The sequence below is a fragment of the Pteronotus mesoamericanus genome, unplaced genomic scaffold, assembly GCF_021234165.1.
Source record: "Pteronotus mesoamericanus isolate MK-2021 breed Mesoamerican mustached bat unplaced genomic scaffold, CSHL_Meso_final scaffold_1186, whole genome shotgun sequence".
NCBI classification, from domain to species: Eukaryota; Metazoa; Chordata; class Mammalia; order Chiroptera; family Mormoopidae; genus Pteronotus; species Pteronotus mesoamericanus.
The window spans coordinates 380637-399057 of NW_026555302.1; the positions used below are offsets into that span (position 1 = coordinate 380637).

Genomic DNA, 18421 nt, shown 5'->3' on the forward strand with positions numbered 1-18421 from the left:
GGTTCCGGCTGGGGCTCCGCGGGCTGGGGCTCCGCGGGCGAGTCGAGGGCTGCGCCCGCTGCGGCGATGGGGACGGTGGGCGTAGGGTTGGTGGACTGCCACTGCCACCTCTCCGCCCCAGACTTCGACCGCGTAAGTGAAGGCAAGCACGAGGCTGGCGAGAGGGTGGGAGCAGGGAGACTCCCGTCCTCTGCCTTCAGGTTTCCTTTGCTCCCTTAAGAGGACGGAGCCCCAAATCCACGCAGGCCGGTCTATGGCCGGTGTGCCTTGCTCCTGCGTCCCTATTTAACTGCAGTCGTACTGATTTTTCTTTTTGATCCTGAATAGCGTAAGCCCTCTATCTCTAATTTGCTATTCCCGGCTACCTGAGTTCTTTCCCCTACCTCCGCTTGGCCGGGCTGAAAATCCACTTCCCCCACAAACACCGGCTTGCTCCGAAGCAAACAGAAAGAACAACGCACACCCAAGATCAGAGTTACAAAGTGTTTTACCCACTACGTTGAAAACTAGAGGCTCAGAATAGAGACGGAAAAGCAGAATCTATTTGCGCAGAGGGGCCGTAGACCAGCCAAACAACACGGTGGGCGTACGGTGGTGATGAAAGTAGGCAGGTTGAATTTGGCACATTCATGCTACCAAAATACTGGATGGAGCCTGGAGGGAGGCATGAAGCAAGACTGAAGAGGCTTGCAGGGGATAGGTGAGGTAGGTCAGTAAAGAGTTTGGATTTCATTAGAGGAACAATTCGAATCTAGTAAAGGTTCTTCTTTTTCCTTTTTTTTTTTTTTTTTAAGAGAGTGACAAGACTGCTATTCATTCAGAAACTATTTCTAAATAGTTGCTGATGTATGGCAACCGGAGGGAGGAGGGCGAGGTGGTGCTAGAAGACCAGTTTGGCAGCTTTTGCAGTATGTGTACTAGACAAGAGATCATGGTGGTGGCAGGGGAGTTTGAGAAGAGCACATGGATTCAAGATGCATTTTAGAGAACGGATGTATGGTACATGCCAGGGGATTGAAGGTGGAGAAGGAGGGAAAGAGAGGACTTGATGCTATAGGGAGGATGGTGGTGCTGATTACTGAGATGAGGGAAGACAGGTTGGGGAGGTGAGGCAGGAGGAATAGGGTTGTTGGGGAGAAAGTAGAGTTGTGTTTGGCACATGTAGAAGCTTAATCTCCATCCACGTGGAGATATCAAAGCCATTCTTAAATATGAATCCTGGGTTTTAGAAAGGATAATAGGCTGTAAATAACAATTGGGGGCTTGTTAGCATAATCATAATAATAATTTTTAAACCCGTGGATAAGATCACTTTAAGTGAATCAAGAGAGAGGAGCCTAGGGTCCTGAAATCAGATAGAGGTCAGAGGAGAGCCAGTTAAGAAGACTGAAATAGTAGCCAGAAAGAGAGTGGTGTTTGCAGGAGAGTGGTGTTGCAGGAGCCAGGAGTGGAAAATATTTCCGAAGGAAGGAGTGGACAAGTGAGCTTCTAAATGCTGCTGAGGAGTAGAGTAAGAGGAGGACAGAGAAGTGACCTTTACATTTGACAGTAACAGTTTCTGTTTCAATGTTGAGGGAAGAGATGCCAGATTTTACTCGGAGAAAGAAAGAGGAAACGGAAGGTGGGTCAGTGTAGCGTCTTCACATGCTGCCACACTGTCCCTTGCCCTCATTGTCATTCCTCCTGTCTCCTCAACTACACTGATGATATACGCAGCCAAAGGGCAGCTACTTATTTGTCTAAAATGATTGTGATAACTTGTTCTTATTTTAGGATCTGGATGATGTGTTGGAGAAAGCCAAAAAAGTAAGTCAATATCTATAATTGCCCTTTTTTGTTTTTGTTTTTGTTTTCCTTCTAATTTCCGATTAGAACAGCTTGAAATTTAGATATGCTCTGTTGATGCTTCAGTAATACTGTTACATTTATTGTGTTTACTATGTAACAGGTACTGACTAAGCCCTTTCTGTATGTTATTTTATTTAATGTTTCATGACAACCTTCCGTGGCAGCTACTATTTTTTAGCCCAGGGTCCCCAACCCTGTGCCCAGGAGAGGTAGCCGGCTGCTCCACCTCCTGGCCCCGCCCCCATCCGTAGCTGGGGGTGGTGGTGGATGGGGCTTTGAGGCTCCCCTGAGCTCTGCCTTCAGCCCCTCCCCATTCCACAGTGGGGGAGCTACGCTTACCTGCCCCCCTGTCCCCGCCCCTGCCCTCATCTTCCAAGAAACGGGTCCATGGTGCCAAAAAGGGTGGGACCAATGTTTTAGCCAACCATTGCCCGTTTTATAGATGGAGAAACTAAGGCCTAGCGACTGACTTGTCCAAAGACACACCACTAGTAAAATGATGCAGACAAGAAAGTCTGAATTGAAAACATGTTTCCACAGCTGCCATGCTTACCAGTAATATGGAACAGAGCAGTCCATCTGTCGGTTCTAAAATTAACATTATTCTGGAGATCTTGGAGAAATTGTAAAAGTTTTCTGAAACATTTTGATTTGTTTGGGAAAAAATTATTAAGTTTTGGAACTCTTTGTGAAATTCATTGTAACTAGCACTTCATAGTCTTCCCCAAAAGTGTAAGACAGAAGTAGCTGCCAGTACATATTTATATACAGCCATCTTTCACGATGATGGATTAATTAGGAGTGTAGGCTTTGGAGTTGCACAGGCCCAATGATCTTGGGCAAGTTACTTGACTCCATTCAAAATTTTGTCTCCTGATCATACAGTAGATTATTGCAATGCCTACTTCATAAGGTTGTGTTGATTAATTGAGGTAATATTTATGTTCACTGAATATAGTAGCTGACACATAGTAAGTACTCAGTGCTACCTATTATGAATATACTGATAGAGCACAGATTAGCAAGAATAACTAAAAGAATAGAAAACTTTACAATTTTTTTTTTGAATTATATTGGATGTATATTGCTTGAGACTCTAACTGCTTTATTCTTTTTTTGTTTCAGGCCAATGTTACGGCTCTTGTGGTGGTCGCTGAACATTCAGGAGAATTTGAAAAGATTATGCAGCTTTCAGAACGGTGCTACTTCTCATTAACAACTTAGAGAGTTGCTAATAAGGATGCAGTTATGATATCATGTTTATAATATCAAAGATTACCATTTTTAAGGAGAATGAGAAGGAAAATATTAATATAGCCCTAAAATATTCTTTCCTATTTATTCTTTAAAGTAACATTGTCTACTAGTCTAATATTCTACTTTCTTAATTCATTCTACTCTCTTAGGTATAATGGGTTTGTCCTGCCGTGCTTGGGTGTTCATCCTGTTCAAGGACTTTCACCAGAAGAACAAAGAAGTGTCACATTAAAGGTAAAATTCAAATAAAACAAAAAACTTTAAACAATGATGCTACCTTTGACTCAGTAATCCTCCTTTTTTCTGATTTGAAATCTAAGACAATAATCTAAAGGAAGGAAATGCTACCTCCTTTCCCAAAAATGTTTGTTGCAGAATAATTTATGATAGAGAAAAACAGCCTAGTGGTTCAGAAATAAGGGAATAATTACTTAGCTTGTAGCATATTAAATATAATGCATTTATTTAAAATGAGGATTATGAGGTTTATGTAACAACATGAAAAATATTTACAGTACAATATAGGGAGAAAAGCAGGATACAAACAATTTATTCACTAAGGGCCATTGTATAGAAACATATCCTATATGGAGAGCGGGACACCTGGCTTGCGAGTGGGAACCTCAGTCTTTCGCGCGACAGAAGAGCGATTTTAAAATGGGTGACATTGAGAAAGGCAAGAAGATTTTTGTTCAGAAGTGTCCCCAGTGCCATACCATCAAAAAGGGAGGCAAGCAGAAGACTGGGCCAAATCTCCATGGTCGGTTTGGGCGAAAGGTCAGGCCCCTGGATATTCTTACACTGATGCCAACAAGAACAAAGGGATCACCTGGGGAGAGGCTACACTGATGGAGTATTTGGAGAATCCCAAGAAGTACATCCCTGGAATAAAAATGATCTTCACTGGCATTAAGAAGAGTTCAGAAAGGGCAGATTTGATAGCTTATCTCAAAAAAGCTACTAATGAGTAATAGTTGGGCACTGCCTTATTTATTACAAATGTCTCATGACTTTTTTATTTATACCATATTTAAATTGATCTCAAACACCAGAATTCAGATCATGAAAGGCTGACAGAATGTTACTTTTGGGAAATTCTGATTTAAATAACACTGGCTTGTGGTTAAATGATCGGCTTTTTGAACTTTGATGGTAATTTTGGTTTCAGCAACTGCTATCACTATTTTCCCCTTCTAAAAATATGATTGGACTTGGTTTGTAATATTGAACTTTTCACAGAGATGGTGAATACCATCTCAAAACCTGTAGGAGGATGGTTTTATATTTAGATTTATGTCACTGGTTATATAAACATGTTTAAATACTGAGAAAATCCCTTCAGTGTTTATTAGAAAAGCAAGACTACCCTATGTTTCAAATTGTATTTATTAGCCTGTTAAAAGGCAAGAGCCGAAGATAAGCTGTCAGTGTCCATTTTATCTTTTTGGTCCTAACTATGCCAATTTAATTAAAATGTCTTGTATCTAAACTGTTGCCTTTAACTAATGAAAGGCATTTTAGTGTGGTTTGTGTATAATATCAAATAAAGAATATTTAACACTTCTCACACTTTATAGATGATCTGTAAGGTCAAATGCTTTGACAAGATAAAATAGACACTGAATTCTTGTGTGAATTCTTGAAGTCAGGCTAAGTTATAATTCAGGATTGTCTTGAAGAGCTATTCAGAAACGACTGTAGAATTACTGTATTTGTGATTGGTAATGGTGCTATTGCCAACTCACTAGAAGGGTTAAAGGAGAGGAAAATAGATTAATACAGAATTGTAAATTATGTAATCATAAGGCTTAGGATAATTAAAAACAAAATCCCAGATCAAAAAAAAATATCCTATATGGAAAAGACTACAAAGAAAAACACAGAAATGATAGTAGCTATGATGATCTCGTAGGATTACAGGGGATTTGTTTTTACATTTTTAAAATCATATTGTCATAATGATTTGGCAAAAAAAGCAGTAAGATATCCAAAGAAAGAAAGATGCAAATTCATAAATGCAGTACTGCAAGAGAACAGATGAGTCAAGTACACTATATCTTACTTGAATGTCAAACTGTCCCTACACAGGAGTGCTCCTGATCTATTTCACTGCATGGCTTTCATAGCCTCTCTAAAAAAGACCCTACCCACAAGATCTCACTGACTCACGATAGCCAGTATGTTTATATTTGTCAGGGAGATGCACAGTTTCTTGAGTGCTTTATTATATAATGGTGTCAAGCCCCATTTTGAAGAAGTGAAGACTTTGTGTTACCTATGAATAAATTAATATATGAGTTCTGTCATTTTTTGTAATAATGAATCTGTATTCCTACATTTGGATAACCTAGGTAGCTCTACTTATTTTGAAACAAAATGACATTTAATTCACTTCAGCTGAAAGATAAATACTTATTCTGTAGTTTCCCTGAGTTGTTGATGTGATAAAATTAGCTAACTTGCCAGAGAGTTACAGTTCCCATAATGTTGAGGATCATAGGATGGCATTTGTTTAATTTATGTAAAGGTTTACGAGTACTGTAATAGGCATTCATTTAGTTAGTCATGTACTACATGAAGTAGTCCTTACAGAAGGACTACTATTCCTAATTCCTCAACTAGTTAAAGGAATAGACTGTATATAAAGGACCCAGTACAACATAGTACCTGGCATGTGATATGTGTTTATAAAATGTCAAGTTCCTTCTCCTAGTTTAACAAATATACTTTTTTTTTTTCCTCCCAGGATTTGGAGGTAGCCTTGCCCATTATTGAGAATTATAAGGATCGGTTGTTGGCAATTGGAGAGGTAAATACCTGTTAGCTGATCAAATGACTTCTGATTCAGACTTTGATACATGAAAGTATCTGTAATTCAATATTGGTGACTGTAACTGACTTGGGTAGTTATGTTTACCCCATTCAGCTGAATAATAATTTATCAGTACTTCGTCAATTAACAAAAGAGCTTGGAGACGAAACAATAAAAAGCCTCACCATAGGCTTATGTTAATATTTTATTAGCATTTCTATATATTTTACCTTTATTTTTTCCTTAAATATGGGTCAGCTCTCTAGTTAGTTCAAGTGATATATACAAGAGAAAAAACTAAGATGGCGGACAGGGTAAACACAGCTTGCCTCCTTATACAGCCACATCAAAATTACAACTAAAATACAGAATAACCATCATTCAGAACCACCGGAAATCAGGCTGCATGAAAGTCCTACAACTATGGAATTAAAGAAGAAAGCACAGTGAGATTAGTAAGAGAGATGGAGAGGCCTGATGGGCTGGTCCCTTACCCATGTGTGGCAGATAAAAGTCAGGAGGGATATCTTGGGAGCAAGGGGTCCGAGCCCCACACAAGGCTCCCCAGCCTAGGATTCCAGTGCCAGGAAAATAAGTTCTCATGACTTCTGACTATCAAAAACAGCAGGAATCGAGGCGGTGAAAGACAGAAACCGCTGGATTCCCAGGCAGTTCCTCTTAAAGGGCCCCATACACAGACTTACTCAGACTCACTCCCTCTGAGCTCCAGGTTGTGAGCAGCGGATTGAAAGGCATCGTGGCATATGGGGAGGAGCCTAAGTGTCTGGCATCAGGGCAAGAACTGCTCTCGATGGGAGGGCAGCTTTCTCCCAGACAGAAGTACTAGCAGAAGCCATTGTTCCTTTTCTGACCCTCTCCCTAACAGAGCCACAGAGCCAGCAGCCAGCACTGTATCTGAGACTCTCTCAACCTGGCTCACACTGTTTGCCCCACCCTGGTGACTACCTGAGGCTCCACCCACCCAACTTTCAGGCCCACCCAAGCTGTTTCCAGTGGCTTTTCCATACAAATGGTTTATCTTGGCTCATGCTTCAGATTTTCCTAAATCCTCTCAAACAAGCAGCATCTGGCCTCATTGAGCCCCATACCTCTTGCTAAGTGGCCTCAGACCTAACACTAGCAGCACCTGGCCCTGGTTCACAGATCGACCTTGCCTGGGCATCTCTAAGCCCAGCACAAGTAGCAGCCATCTGCAGATTACTTAGTAGCTTATGCTAGGTGCCCCTAGGAAGTGGCTGACTGCAGTCTGCACCTCCTGGGAAGCCCCAGAGCCTGTGCTCCCAGCGGACAGCTACAGACCACGTTGGAGCACCACCACCTAACCACCTCCACAAGCAACACACTCAAGAGGCGGGCTTGGCATCAGAGCCCTGCTGAAGTAAGTCCTGCTCTGTGGAGTGGGCCCCTGCACAGCTGGTCCTCCACGGTGGTTGGAAGTTGGTGGTCAGTGGTCACAGCCAGTCGTCGTAGCTGATTGGCCTGGGGTAAACCCCTCCCATTGACCTGCCTACAGTAACCAAGTCTCAGCTAAAACTGGAGGGCATACACAACCCAAACAATGGACATACCTCGAGTACCTAGCTTGGGTGATAGGAGAGGCTGTGCCACTGGACCCTACAGGATACCTACTATATTAGGCCATCCTACCAAGCTAGGAAGTCATAGCAGCTTCACCTAATACATAGGAACAAACACAGGGAGGCTGCCAAAATGAGGAGACAAAGAAACAAGCCCCAAATGAAAGAACAAAACAAAATTCCAGAAAAGAAACTAAACACAATGGAGACAGGCTATCTACTAGATGCAGAGTTCAAAACACTGGTTATAAGGATGCTCAAGGAACTTAGTGAGAATTTAAACAGCATAGAAAAGAACATGGAAACCATAAAAAAGAACTGTCAGAAGAAGGCTACACTAACTGAAATGAAGAATAATTTACAGGGAATCAATAGTGATTTGAAGCCAAGATGAAGCCAAGAATCATATTAGTGATTTGGAATATAAGAATGCAAAAAATACCCATTCATGGAGGAGAGAGTTAAATGGCAATGGGAAAAAATACAATAAAAAACTAAAAAAAGAGTAATTTTAAAAAATATCCATTCAGAACAACAAGAAGAAAAAAGAATGCAAAAAAATGAGGATAGTGTAAAGTGCCTCAGGGCCAAGTTCAAGCATACCAACATTTGCATCATAGGGGCACCGGAAGGAGGGGAGAGAGAAAGCGAGAAATTGAAAACCTATTTGAAAAAATAATGACAGAAAACTTCCCCAACTTGGTGAAGGAAATAGATATACAAGTCCAGGAAATGCAGAATCCCAAACAAGATGAACCCATAGAGGCCCACACCAACACACATCATAAGTAAAATGCCAAAGGTTAAAGACTAAGAGAAAATCTTAAAAGCGGTTAGTTACCTACAAGGGAGCTCCCATGAGACTGTCCAGATTTCTCAAATTTTGCAGTCTAGAAGGGAATGGCAAGAAATATTCAAAGTCATGAAAAGCAAGACCTACAACCAAAAGTACTCTATCCAGCAAAGCTATCATTTAGAATCAGAGGACACAGAGCTTCCCAGACAAGAAAAAGCTGAAGTTGTTCATCACCATCAAGCCAGAATTATATGAAATGTTAAAGAGGCATCTTTAAGAAGAAACTCAGAAATATGAACAATAAAATGCCAATAGATATATATCTATCAATAATTGATTCTTAAAAAGCAAACAAACAAGCAGAACAGAAACAGAACCATAGATACAGAGAATGTTTTGATGGTTGCCAGATGGAGATTAAGTTGGGTGGATGGGTGAAAAAGATGAAGGGATTAAGAAGTACAAATTCATTGTTACAGAATAGTCATTGGGATGTAAAGGACAGCATAGGGAATATAGTATCCAAAGAATATATTTGCATGACCCATGGACATGGACAATGGTGCGGGGACTGCTTGAGGGAGTGAGGGGGGGGCCTTAGGCGGGGAGGGGGAAAAATTTGGACAACTGTAATAACAAACAAAAAATAATTTAAAAATAAAGTAGAACATACAAACATACTTTAAATAGGCTAGAGTGTAATTAGAGAACCCTTTCATTAAATAATTTACAGTTGTAAAACATTGTTACCACTTGGTAATAAATTTCACTTCTAATTAAAGATAAAGATAAAAGAAGAATAACTGTTAAATCCAGAATATAGATTATAACAATGCATGCCAAAATAGTATCAAGGAAAGCAGTCATTTATAATCTTTCCGGTCTAATGTGATGACCACATGCAGCGCTTGAAATGTGACTGATCCAAATTGAGGTGTGCTGTAAGTATAAAACACACAGGATTCAAAGTCTTAGGACCCCAAAGAAAGAAGGTAAAATAACTCAATAATTTTTACATTGATTATGTGTTAAAATAATAATGTATTACTGTATAGTAAAGATAAAGTTTTAGATATACTGGATTAAATAAATTTTAAAATTATAATTAAAATAGTATTATTGAAATCAATCTCACCAGTTTCTTGTTAGTGTTTTTATTGTGGCTACTAGAAAATGTAAAGTTATGTATGTGGCTTGCCCACATGGCTCCCAGTATATTTCTCTTGGGACAGTATTGCTCTATACCATGACTTTGGGGGTTCATTAAACCATAAAAATATAATTCTGTTTTACTTTTCTGTTATAGGTGGGACTTGATTTCTCCCCTAGATTTGCTGGCACTGACGACCAGAAGGAAGAACAAAGACAAGTCTTAATCAGACAGGTCCAATTGGCTAAAAGACTGAATTTGCCTTTGTAGGTTAATTAATCATCTTTTTATATTAATAGCTACAGAGCAAATTAAATAATGATTCTTTTGAAATGGAGCTCTACATTTCTTTTTCTCTGAATTACTTTAATAAAACAAAGATAATATCACATTAAGTACTTAAAAGGAATTTTTTTGTTAAACAGAAATGTTCACTCACGCTCAGCCGGAAGACCCACCATCAGCCTCTTAAAGGAGCAAGGTATTTAGGTTTCTGAGACAGATGTGCCTAATGTTTAAGTTTGGTAATTCCAGTCCATATTCTCATAGAACAAGCCATGTTTTAATTTGATTTCTTAAAACGGGAAGAAGAGGGGCAAGGGTGGAGGTGGAGATCAACTAAAGTGATTTTGCAAGTCAGCGTACTGTTTATAAGCTTTTCAATGTGATTGTATTTATCAGGCCAGGATAAAACAAATGAGAAATTGGATTAAGTAATTTATGTTCCTGAAGTAGAAATATATCATATATTTTAAAGTACCATCTACAGTAAGAAATATATTTTGATATTCAATATATACACATTTTTTTTGTATTAAGACTATTTTGAAACTCAGGGTATTCATATACAGAAAACTGACAAAATTTAAAGAAGCAGTATGTCTGTGTGCGTGTATAGGTAGGTATATGTATGTGTATACCTGTACACACACATATATATAAGCACACACTGGTCAGTCTTGACCCATTAAATTGATTATGTAACTCACTTATGGTTGTAACCCACTAATGGTCACACCTACTATTTGAAAAACAGTTATCAAATAGTGAAGTAAATGTAATTGCCTGCAACTAGAAAGCATTTTATTTCTCAGTGATGAGTACCAAACCCTTTTGGAATCACTGAGAACATGGTTTTTATGGAGGCTGAGCAGCCGTTCTTTACGAACTGGAGGTGATTTTAAGAAGCTAACTCAGCTCTTTGATTTGTGAGTCCTTTAGCTCCCCATTTCTCCTTCCAGTAGCGTTCTTGCTAAGGACTGTTTGACGACTTAAAAACCTCCTATTAGGAACAATAATTTGACAGCTCACAAACTTCTGGGAAGTTTTTGATGATATAGGAAGATTAAATAATTGTTTAAAAATTTGTATGTCAATTTTATTAATAATTTTATTCTGAAGATTAAGAATTTAGTGTATCTTTATTCTACTGTACATTTATTCATCCTTTAGAAGGCTTAGAACCTCATCTTCATATCATAGTAACCAAATTTCTTATCTTTGTTCAGTTTGATTAATGGAAAAACCTCTCATTGAGGAAATAAATTGGAATTCTGATTTATCTTTTATTTTTGAGAGGTGCTGACAAAGTGCTGCTACATGCATTTGACGGCAGGCCATCTGTAGCCATGGAAGGAGTAAAAGCTGGGTATTTCTTCTCAATTCCTCCTTCTGTCATAAGAAGTGGACAGGTAAATTCTTTCATTAAACTTCATCTTACACTTTTGAAATACAATTCAAAATATGTGCTTTTATTATACTTGTGATACTATCCTAGTTACATTACAAAAATTAATCTTAGGTCCCTATCTTATGTCAGTATCATGCTACCATGATTACATTAAGTTTACTGTAAATTTTTTGAAGATTTAATTTATTTTATTTTTGGAGAGAAGGAAATGGAGGGAGAAAAAGAGGGAGAGAAACATCGATGTGACAGAGAAGCATCACATTGATCAGTTACCCCTTTAATGTGCCCCTACCAAGGACTGAACCCACAACCCAGGCATGTGCCCTGACTGGGAATTGAACTGGCGACCTTTCGCTTTGTGGGACAACACTCCAACCAACTGAGCCACACCAGTCAGGGCGATTTACAGCAAGTTTTGAAATCAGAGTAGTATGAGAATTTAGCTAGTTCTTTTTTTTCTTTTTTTTTTTTTTGTGATTACATTTATTAAAGCTGGGACATTGAAACAAGGAAGGGCATAGGACAGAACAAGAAACAGAAAGGCCAAGACAGGGTGCTTTGGCTCTCTAGAAACGTTATAGGAAAGAAATTGACCAACTCAGGGTACTGGTTCTTACTTTACTTCTCCTGTGTTCAGAAACATAAATTGTATGATTTTAAGTCTTCTGAATTGGTTGAGGTTTGTTTAATGACCCAGAATATGGTCTAGACTGGTGAAGAGAACATGCCCACTTAGAGAGAACGCGTATTCTCCTTTTGTAGGGTGGAGTGTTCTGGAAGTGTCAGTTGACAGTCCAAGATTATTTTGATTTTCCCTACTTCTATATTTTGTGGGAAAACTTCCTATTTAGTACTAACCTTTAATTTAGCTGTGGTGTATCTCATTTTCAAAACTAAAATACTACTTTTTTCTAATTTTAAAGATGATATTGGTACATTATAAGAAATTGAATACTTCCAAAAAGAACAGATTTTAAGTCAATCCAGATCCTACCACTCAACCATTGTTAACATTGATTTAGATAAAATAAGAAGATAATCATATTTTTTTGTTTCAAGTTAGTTTCATGACTATCTATTTGTGTCAATAAATATGGACCTATCTCATCTTTAAAATGATTTCATGATATTTCACAATGTGGATGTACCATAATTTATTTAAGCATTACTTGGAGTCAGCGATTATCGGCCGGTGTGCTGCAAGAATTTTTGGAACACGCAATACCTGACTATTTAGTTAGGGGCACTGACCTCTTTTCCCTTAGATTGTCAAATAAAAAAATGACATCAGCCAAAACACCAATAACTGTCTGGCGCAAATGAATCAAAATTATACCTATTTTTTGCCAGATCAGCAAAAATATATTTTTTGGTGTGCCACAGAATTTTAGTAATTACTTTGTGTGTGCTGTGAGATGAAAAAGGTTGAAATCCTTGCCTTTAGGAAAGGTTATGTTGTTTCTAATTTTTCACTGTTAGAAACAGTGCTTTGGTGAATACCTTTGTACATCCACAATACGTATGCTCACTTGTGCAGTGTTTCCTATCAATGGAATCATTCCGGAAAGGGTGTACCTTTTTAAATTTTTTGTTAAAGTGTTACACTGGTTTAACTTTTATCTACCAATGGCGCATGAGCATACTTATTTCTGTGCTTTTGAAATTTTAATCTTAAAACAATTTGTTATAGCAGTATTCTACTCTGCGTCATGTCTCCTCATTTTTTTACTTTAAAAGTGCAGTGGCAGCAAAAGAATTAAGTTCTTGGTATGAAACTCACTGAATTCATTGCAATCCTTATAATCCAGACAAAAAATTATAAATAAGAAAACCAAACCATCTACTATCCAATGTAAAATGTGGATATGAACTTTGGGTTTATAAACATAAATCCTTGAATGACTTAAAGTGAACAGAAGAGAGGAACACTGAGTGTGGCGGAGAAACAACCCAAGGCTCTTCCTTGGCTCTCTCAGTGGGCTGGCGGTGTCCCGTGTTTGGCCGTCTTGCAGCGTGTGCTTTGGTCACTACTCTTTGGGTCCCTGGAATGCTTGGATAGTTTTTGACAATGAATGTTTCTGTTTAAATCTGTTAGTAATAAAATGATGAGAACATAGTGAACATTTATTAAGTGAATATTAAAGCATGCATTTTAAGTTCTTGGAGAATAGAATGCATTGGTATGTGGATTTAATGTTCCTTTTTTATCTTCATTACTCATGTTTTAAACTTACTCGTTTTCTCTTTTCTCTAAGAAGCAGAAACTTGTGAAACAATTGCCTTTAACCTCAATTTGCTTGGAAACAGATTCACCTGTACTAGGACCAGAAAAACAGGTAGATGATTTTCTGATTTCTACATTATTTAGATAGTATCTTTCATTTGAGCTATTTTTGATTTAGCTGTGTTACTCATTACAATGTAAATACAATGGAACCCTATTTTAATGCTAGGTTCAGAGGTTACATTAACTCAATTTCAGGTCTTTTCTAAATATAATTTTTGAGCCCCAAAGAGTATTATTTGATTATGTAATAATGAGAGCCAGACCAATATAGCAGAAATCTTGGTGTCAAGAGTCAGAAAGACCTGGATTCAAATCCTGTCTCTGATACACTAGCTGTGTGACATTGGACAACTTATTAATCCCTCTGAAACTGTCTTCATTTATAAAATATGGGCAAAATAATAGTAAAATATTTTAAAGTATTACAGTGAGAATTAAATGCAGTAATGTATATGAAAATGCCTAGCCATATCTGGTATATAGTAAGAGACTCAACAAATGTTTATTTTTCTTTTCTTAATTAGCATATTATAATGAGGGTCTATTTTTTCCAGTACACGTATTGATGTAGTCATAGAATTGTTTCTGCGATCTTTGCTGTACTCTTGTTATTGTAAGCCACAAAGAATTATATTTTAAATATTGCTACTATTTTAAATTATACTCTTCTCAAAGGAAGCCACAGAATCTGCTTCATTTGCTTCAGTCAATACCCATTTCAGTCACCTCCCACTGTGTCATTACTGAAGGTCCCCACTGCCCCTCAGATCTGCGTCTCCATGCCTGTTAGACTCAGGGGTTAGGGAGCAGGATGATGTGACTGTTGATAAGCAATGATTATCTGTGATTGCAATGTGAATTTTGCTCACTAATGTCCAGTTAGTTACACATTTTTATAAATCAGCTCTTACAAGAATAGAGAAGACAGAGGAATGAGAAAATCAAGGAGCATGTCTGCAGTTTGTTTGGGTAAAGGACAGAATGGTACAGAATTGTCTTCCTGACTGATGTGAAAAAGAAGGAAAAGTATCTAGTGGGTTTTTTTTTTCCTAAACAGAAATGAATTTCAAGTGCTGTTGTAACTCACTTTTGTATTTTATATTTAGTTGATTTGATAAAAATTGTGAGTTTCTGGCATAGTGCCTTGCACATAGTACTCAAAAATATTGATTGAATAAATGAATTTTTAGGTGAATATGCATTTTGTTGAGTAAAATTTGTTTGTTCTAGAAAATTAGAAATCACATTAAGTCATAAACTAGAGAACAGAACCATCCACCACCGGAAGGTTAGTTGAGTGCAGGGGCTAAGAACACAAACGCTGGTGTCAGGGTGCACAGGTTCAAACCTCAGCCGGGCTACTCGCCAGCTGTTTGGGATCCTTTCTTACCTATAAAAAGGGATGCTAATGATAATACTACCTTCCTCATAGAGTTATTTTGAGGATTCACTAAGAAATTTCACAAAAAGCTTAGAACAAAACCTCTCCTATAGCAACCACTAAATAAATGCAAGTAGGTATGTCCTTCCAGACTTTTTATATTCACATAGATATACATATGTAATTTTCATAAAAATAGGATTAGCCTGAACTCCTCATTTCATAACTTCCTTTTACATGGTGAGCATCTGAAAATGTCAATAAATATACTTATTTGTCATGTTTAATAACTGTATAATCCAATGTGTGAATCTACCACAATATATTTAACATGCTATTGTGATTTGGGTCATTTTCAACATAGTATTATAAACAATATGATGAACGTCCTTAAACATAAATCTTAGCACACATTTTTTACTGTTTTCTTAGGCTACATTATCAAGATTATTTTTCTTAACCTTAATAGGTATCTTATTCCTCTGAACATTATTATCCTGGGTAGATCACTTAATAATAATGTATTTCACCAAATCCAAATGCAAAGTTTAGTGATTGTAAATGCACCACTGTTTTGTGACCATTAAGAAAAAAACACTACTAATTATACTATTTTGATATGTCATTGAGTCTAAGGAAAATATTTGTCAATTTCAGGGATGTTAAAATAGGGGGGGAAATGCATCTTATAATCAGATAAGTACTGGTACATAATCAGTGTAGTCTTCCAGGTGCATGATGGCTTTATTTTTTAAATCCTCACACAAGAATATTTGGGTGAGAATTTTAAAAAAAGAAAATCAAGACTGATTTTAGAGAGAAACATCTGTATGAGAGAGAAACATCAGTTGGTTGCCTCTTGGATGCTCCCTGACCCGGGATTGAACCCCAGCGTTCTGGCGTATGGGACAATGCTCCAACCAACAGAGCCACGTGGCTAGGGCTGGCATTTCTTGAATCAAGCTGTGATGTAGCTTGTGAGGTGAAGAGGCCAAGCAGCAGAGGTCTGACCTTTAAAAGCACTCAGTTAAGCAGCAAACAATGGGCAGCTAATCCGTCAGCCATGCAGGCCACCCAGTGCCCACTATTTGTAGACTGCTGGGTGCTGGGCCCTCGATCGTTAATACCCCAGGGCTCTTTTCAAGAGCAACATGCGCTTACAGTCAGTGTTGCAGCTATAGCTTTTAAGCTGAAGCTCAGGCCTTTCTCCCCAGCGTCACTGCCCTTCTCTATTCCCTTGCCCCGACCTCCATAAAAAAAAAGCTCATCGGTTGTTTTTACCAACTCATTTTCTTCTGTTTTATCTACAGTCTTCAAGGACTGCTTCTCTTGACAGTCATGTTTGATTTAGTGTCTGCTCTGTTCTGTTTCAGGTACGGAACGAACCCCAGAACATTTCCATTTCAGCAGAATATATTGCCCAGGTGAAAGGAATCTCAGTGGAAGAAGTCATGGAAGCAACAACACAGAATGCACTGAAACTGTTTCCCAGGCTTCAGCACCTGCTCCACAAATAGCTTCAAAACCAAATCAACTGCAGGGGGCAGCATTTGAGAAAAAGTAATATCTTGATTAAGAGTCTGAACTGAAGACCTGGAGAAGTCATTACATTGGGATAGAGAAGATTGCAATTTTAGAGAACTGTTTCTCTTAAAAGTAAAACAAGGCTTGGATCCTGAAATCCTGGGCTCTGATTCTACCTTGTGCTGCTTTTCAATTAACGGAATCCTAGCAGGAGCTCGGGATGCACCGCACTGCTTCTTACCCTTGCCCTGGTAAGTAGGACCAGCACGTGAATCGAAACCATTTCTCCTGGCAAGGGCGGCTCCCGCAGGCAGGAGATAGCGCCGCCGTCGGGGCCTTGCCCGGCCGGACGTTCATCCTTCACCACCCGGCCTGCTCCCCGTGGGCTCTGTCTAGCAGAAGGAGAGCTTCTAGTTCCTTTTACTGTTGGAAACCTTCCCTCTTCTGGATTTGTAAAATTGGACTTTTAAACTTGAATTCTGTCTTTTTAAGAGAAAAATGTACAAGATGTTATATTGGTCTTAGAGTTTAACTTAAGAGGCCAGTGTTTATGCAATACCATTAAATACTAAACTCAAAAAACTGATTTTAAGTTTCAGTCTGAATTTTGTCACATGTTTAAAATGTAAACAGCTTTCTTAAACTGGTACCTGATGTTTTCTGCCTATAGTAAAATTATATGTTTAAGTTTTAAAAATCTTATGTATAAAAAGAGTTCTGTGGATATATGTTGGTAGTGGTAACAAACCAATGTGAATGTCCTTAATTCCAGTGAACTATACACTTAAAAAATATTAAGGTGGTAAATTTTATGTTCTGTGCATTTTACCACAGTTTTTTGAAAAATCTTATGTGTAGTTTACCAGGTGTCATGATGCATACCAAAGCCTGAGTATTTAATTTTGTTTAATTATTTCAGTGGAAGATACTGAAAAAAGTACCTGTCATGGGAAAAGATTAACTTCCTAAAAAGCAAAATGATTTTCCATCATCTTCAGTGTTTTGAAATCTATAGAGAAACCGCAGTGCATCCTCGGGCGGATTGCCCGAGCTGAGGAGCTGCTGAGGGTGCTTTCCTGCCACCCGTCAGCATCGTGACAGACGAAGTTCCTGCACTTGCTGGGAGTTAATGGTAACACGAGACTCCGGAGCTCCCTTTCAATTCTTTCTTTTTCCTGTTTCCTACCTTTGGTCCACGTTCACTATGTTGAACTTTCCCCTTGAAGTCCTTTATGATCCAACTTAAATGACCTCACTTTACCTGATTATCCCAGCCAGAAATGATCCCTGCTCTCTAAATTGTAGCCATTGTTTTCATTTATTCATCAACTTACTGGTTTAATTTATTACACAAAGAGTTATTGAGCCCCTATAGTCCAGGTCACAAGCTCCAGAGAGGAAAAATATCACAATGTAATAAAGAAGATACACAAGTGACAAATAATTTCAAAGCAACGTGAGAAGTACCATGGTAAAAGAGGAAAAAAGTGCCATAAAACCAGTATGATAACACTTAACACATATTCCTTTTTAATAGGTTTACCTCGTGTATGTTTTTTATCTTTATAGATTTTAAACCTTTTGAGAAACTTCTTTTTTTTTTTTTTTGCTCAGCCTGACACAAGGTTTGTGATATCATATATTCTCACATGTCTTTTAAATAAGTGAGTGGAGGCTGTAAGTTCAACTGACTCTAGTTGAGAAGTCAAATATTTAATTTTTCAATCTGCCCTTTGAAATGGATATTGGATATTGTGTACCTTTTTATTGCTTTTTTTTGAGGTGCATATTTTCTTCTCTAGCCTACAAATATATTAAAAACTATTCAAAGGTTTCCTAATGTTAAACATTCTGAAAAATAATAATAAAGTCTCTTGATCTGAAAAAACAAATCTTGCATTCCATGGAAGTCACTTCCCCCAGCTGAAAAGCATCCCCCACCCCAAGACATGGTGACCTTCTTTACTAAAAGGAAATGTTTCTTACTCTGACTCTTGCCTTTTTTTATTCTAGCAAGAGTCAAATGAAATTATATCATTCTTTAAATAAAAAAAAAATATCAGCTCTTTTCTTTCATT

The 18421-nt window shown here is 38.0% G+C and overlaps 1 protein-coding gene and 1 pseudogene across 2 annotated transcripts; both read left to right on the top strand.

Moving 5' to 3' along the window:
* The first annotated feature begins 16 nt into the window (after positions 1-16).
* Positions 17-18129, top strand: TATDN3 (TatD DNase domain containing 3). Of its 2 annotated transcripts, none has more exons than XM_054587619.1 (10): positions 17-132; positions 1774-1806; positions 2974-3047; positions 3255-3339; positions 5852-5914; positions 9618-9727; positions 9887-9942; positions 11040-11152; positions 13407-13487; positions 16193-18129. In XM_054587619.1, the coding sequence occupies exons 1-10, from the start codon at positions 67-69 to the stop codon at positions 16334-16336; spliced, it is 825 nt and encodes a 274-aa protein (XP_054443594.1). In that variant the 5' UTR covers positions 17-66; the 3' UTR covers positions 16337-18129. The 2 variants fall into 2 exon arrangements, with proteins under 2 accessions (XP_054443594.1, XP_054443595.1); XM_054587620.1 differs by having other exon boundaries at positions 13410-13487.
* On the top strand, positions 3734-4502 carry LOC129081954 (cytochrome c-like; annotated as a pseudogene).
* Positions 18130-18421: the final 292 nt, after the last annotated feature.

Bases quoted from the DNA above. Each gene is read 5' to 3' on its own strand.
- TATDN3 (XM_054587619.1), top strand. From the start codon at position 67: ATGGGGACGGTGGGCGTAGGGTTGGTGGACTGCCACTGCCACCTCTCC. The intron at 3,340-5,851 runs GTAAAATTCAAA...TTTTCCTCCCAG, and splicing joins AAAGAAGTGTCACATTAAAG to GATTTGGAGGTAGCCTTGCC. The intron at 9,728-9,886 runs GTAGGTTAATTA...TTTGTTAAACAG, and splicing joins AAAAGACTGAATTTGCCTTT to AAATGTTCACTCACGCTCAG.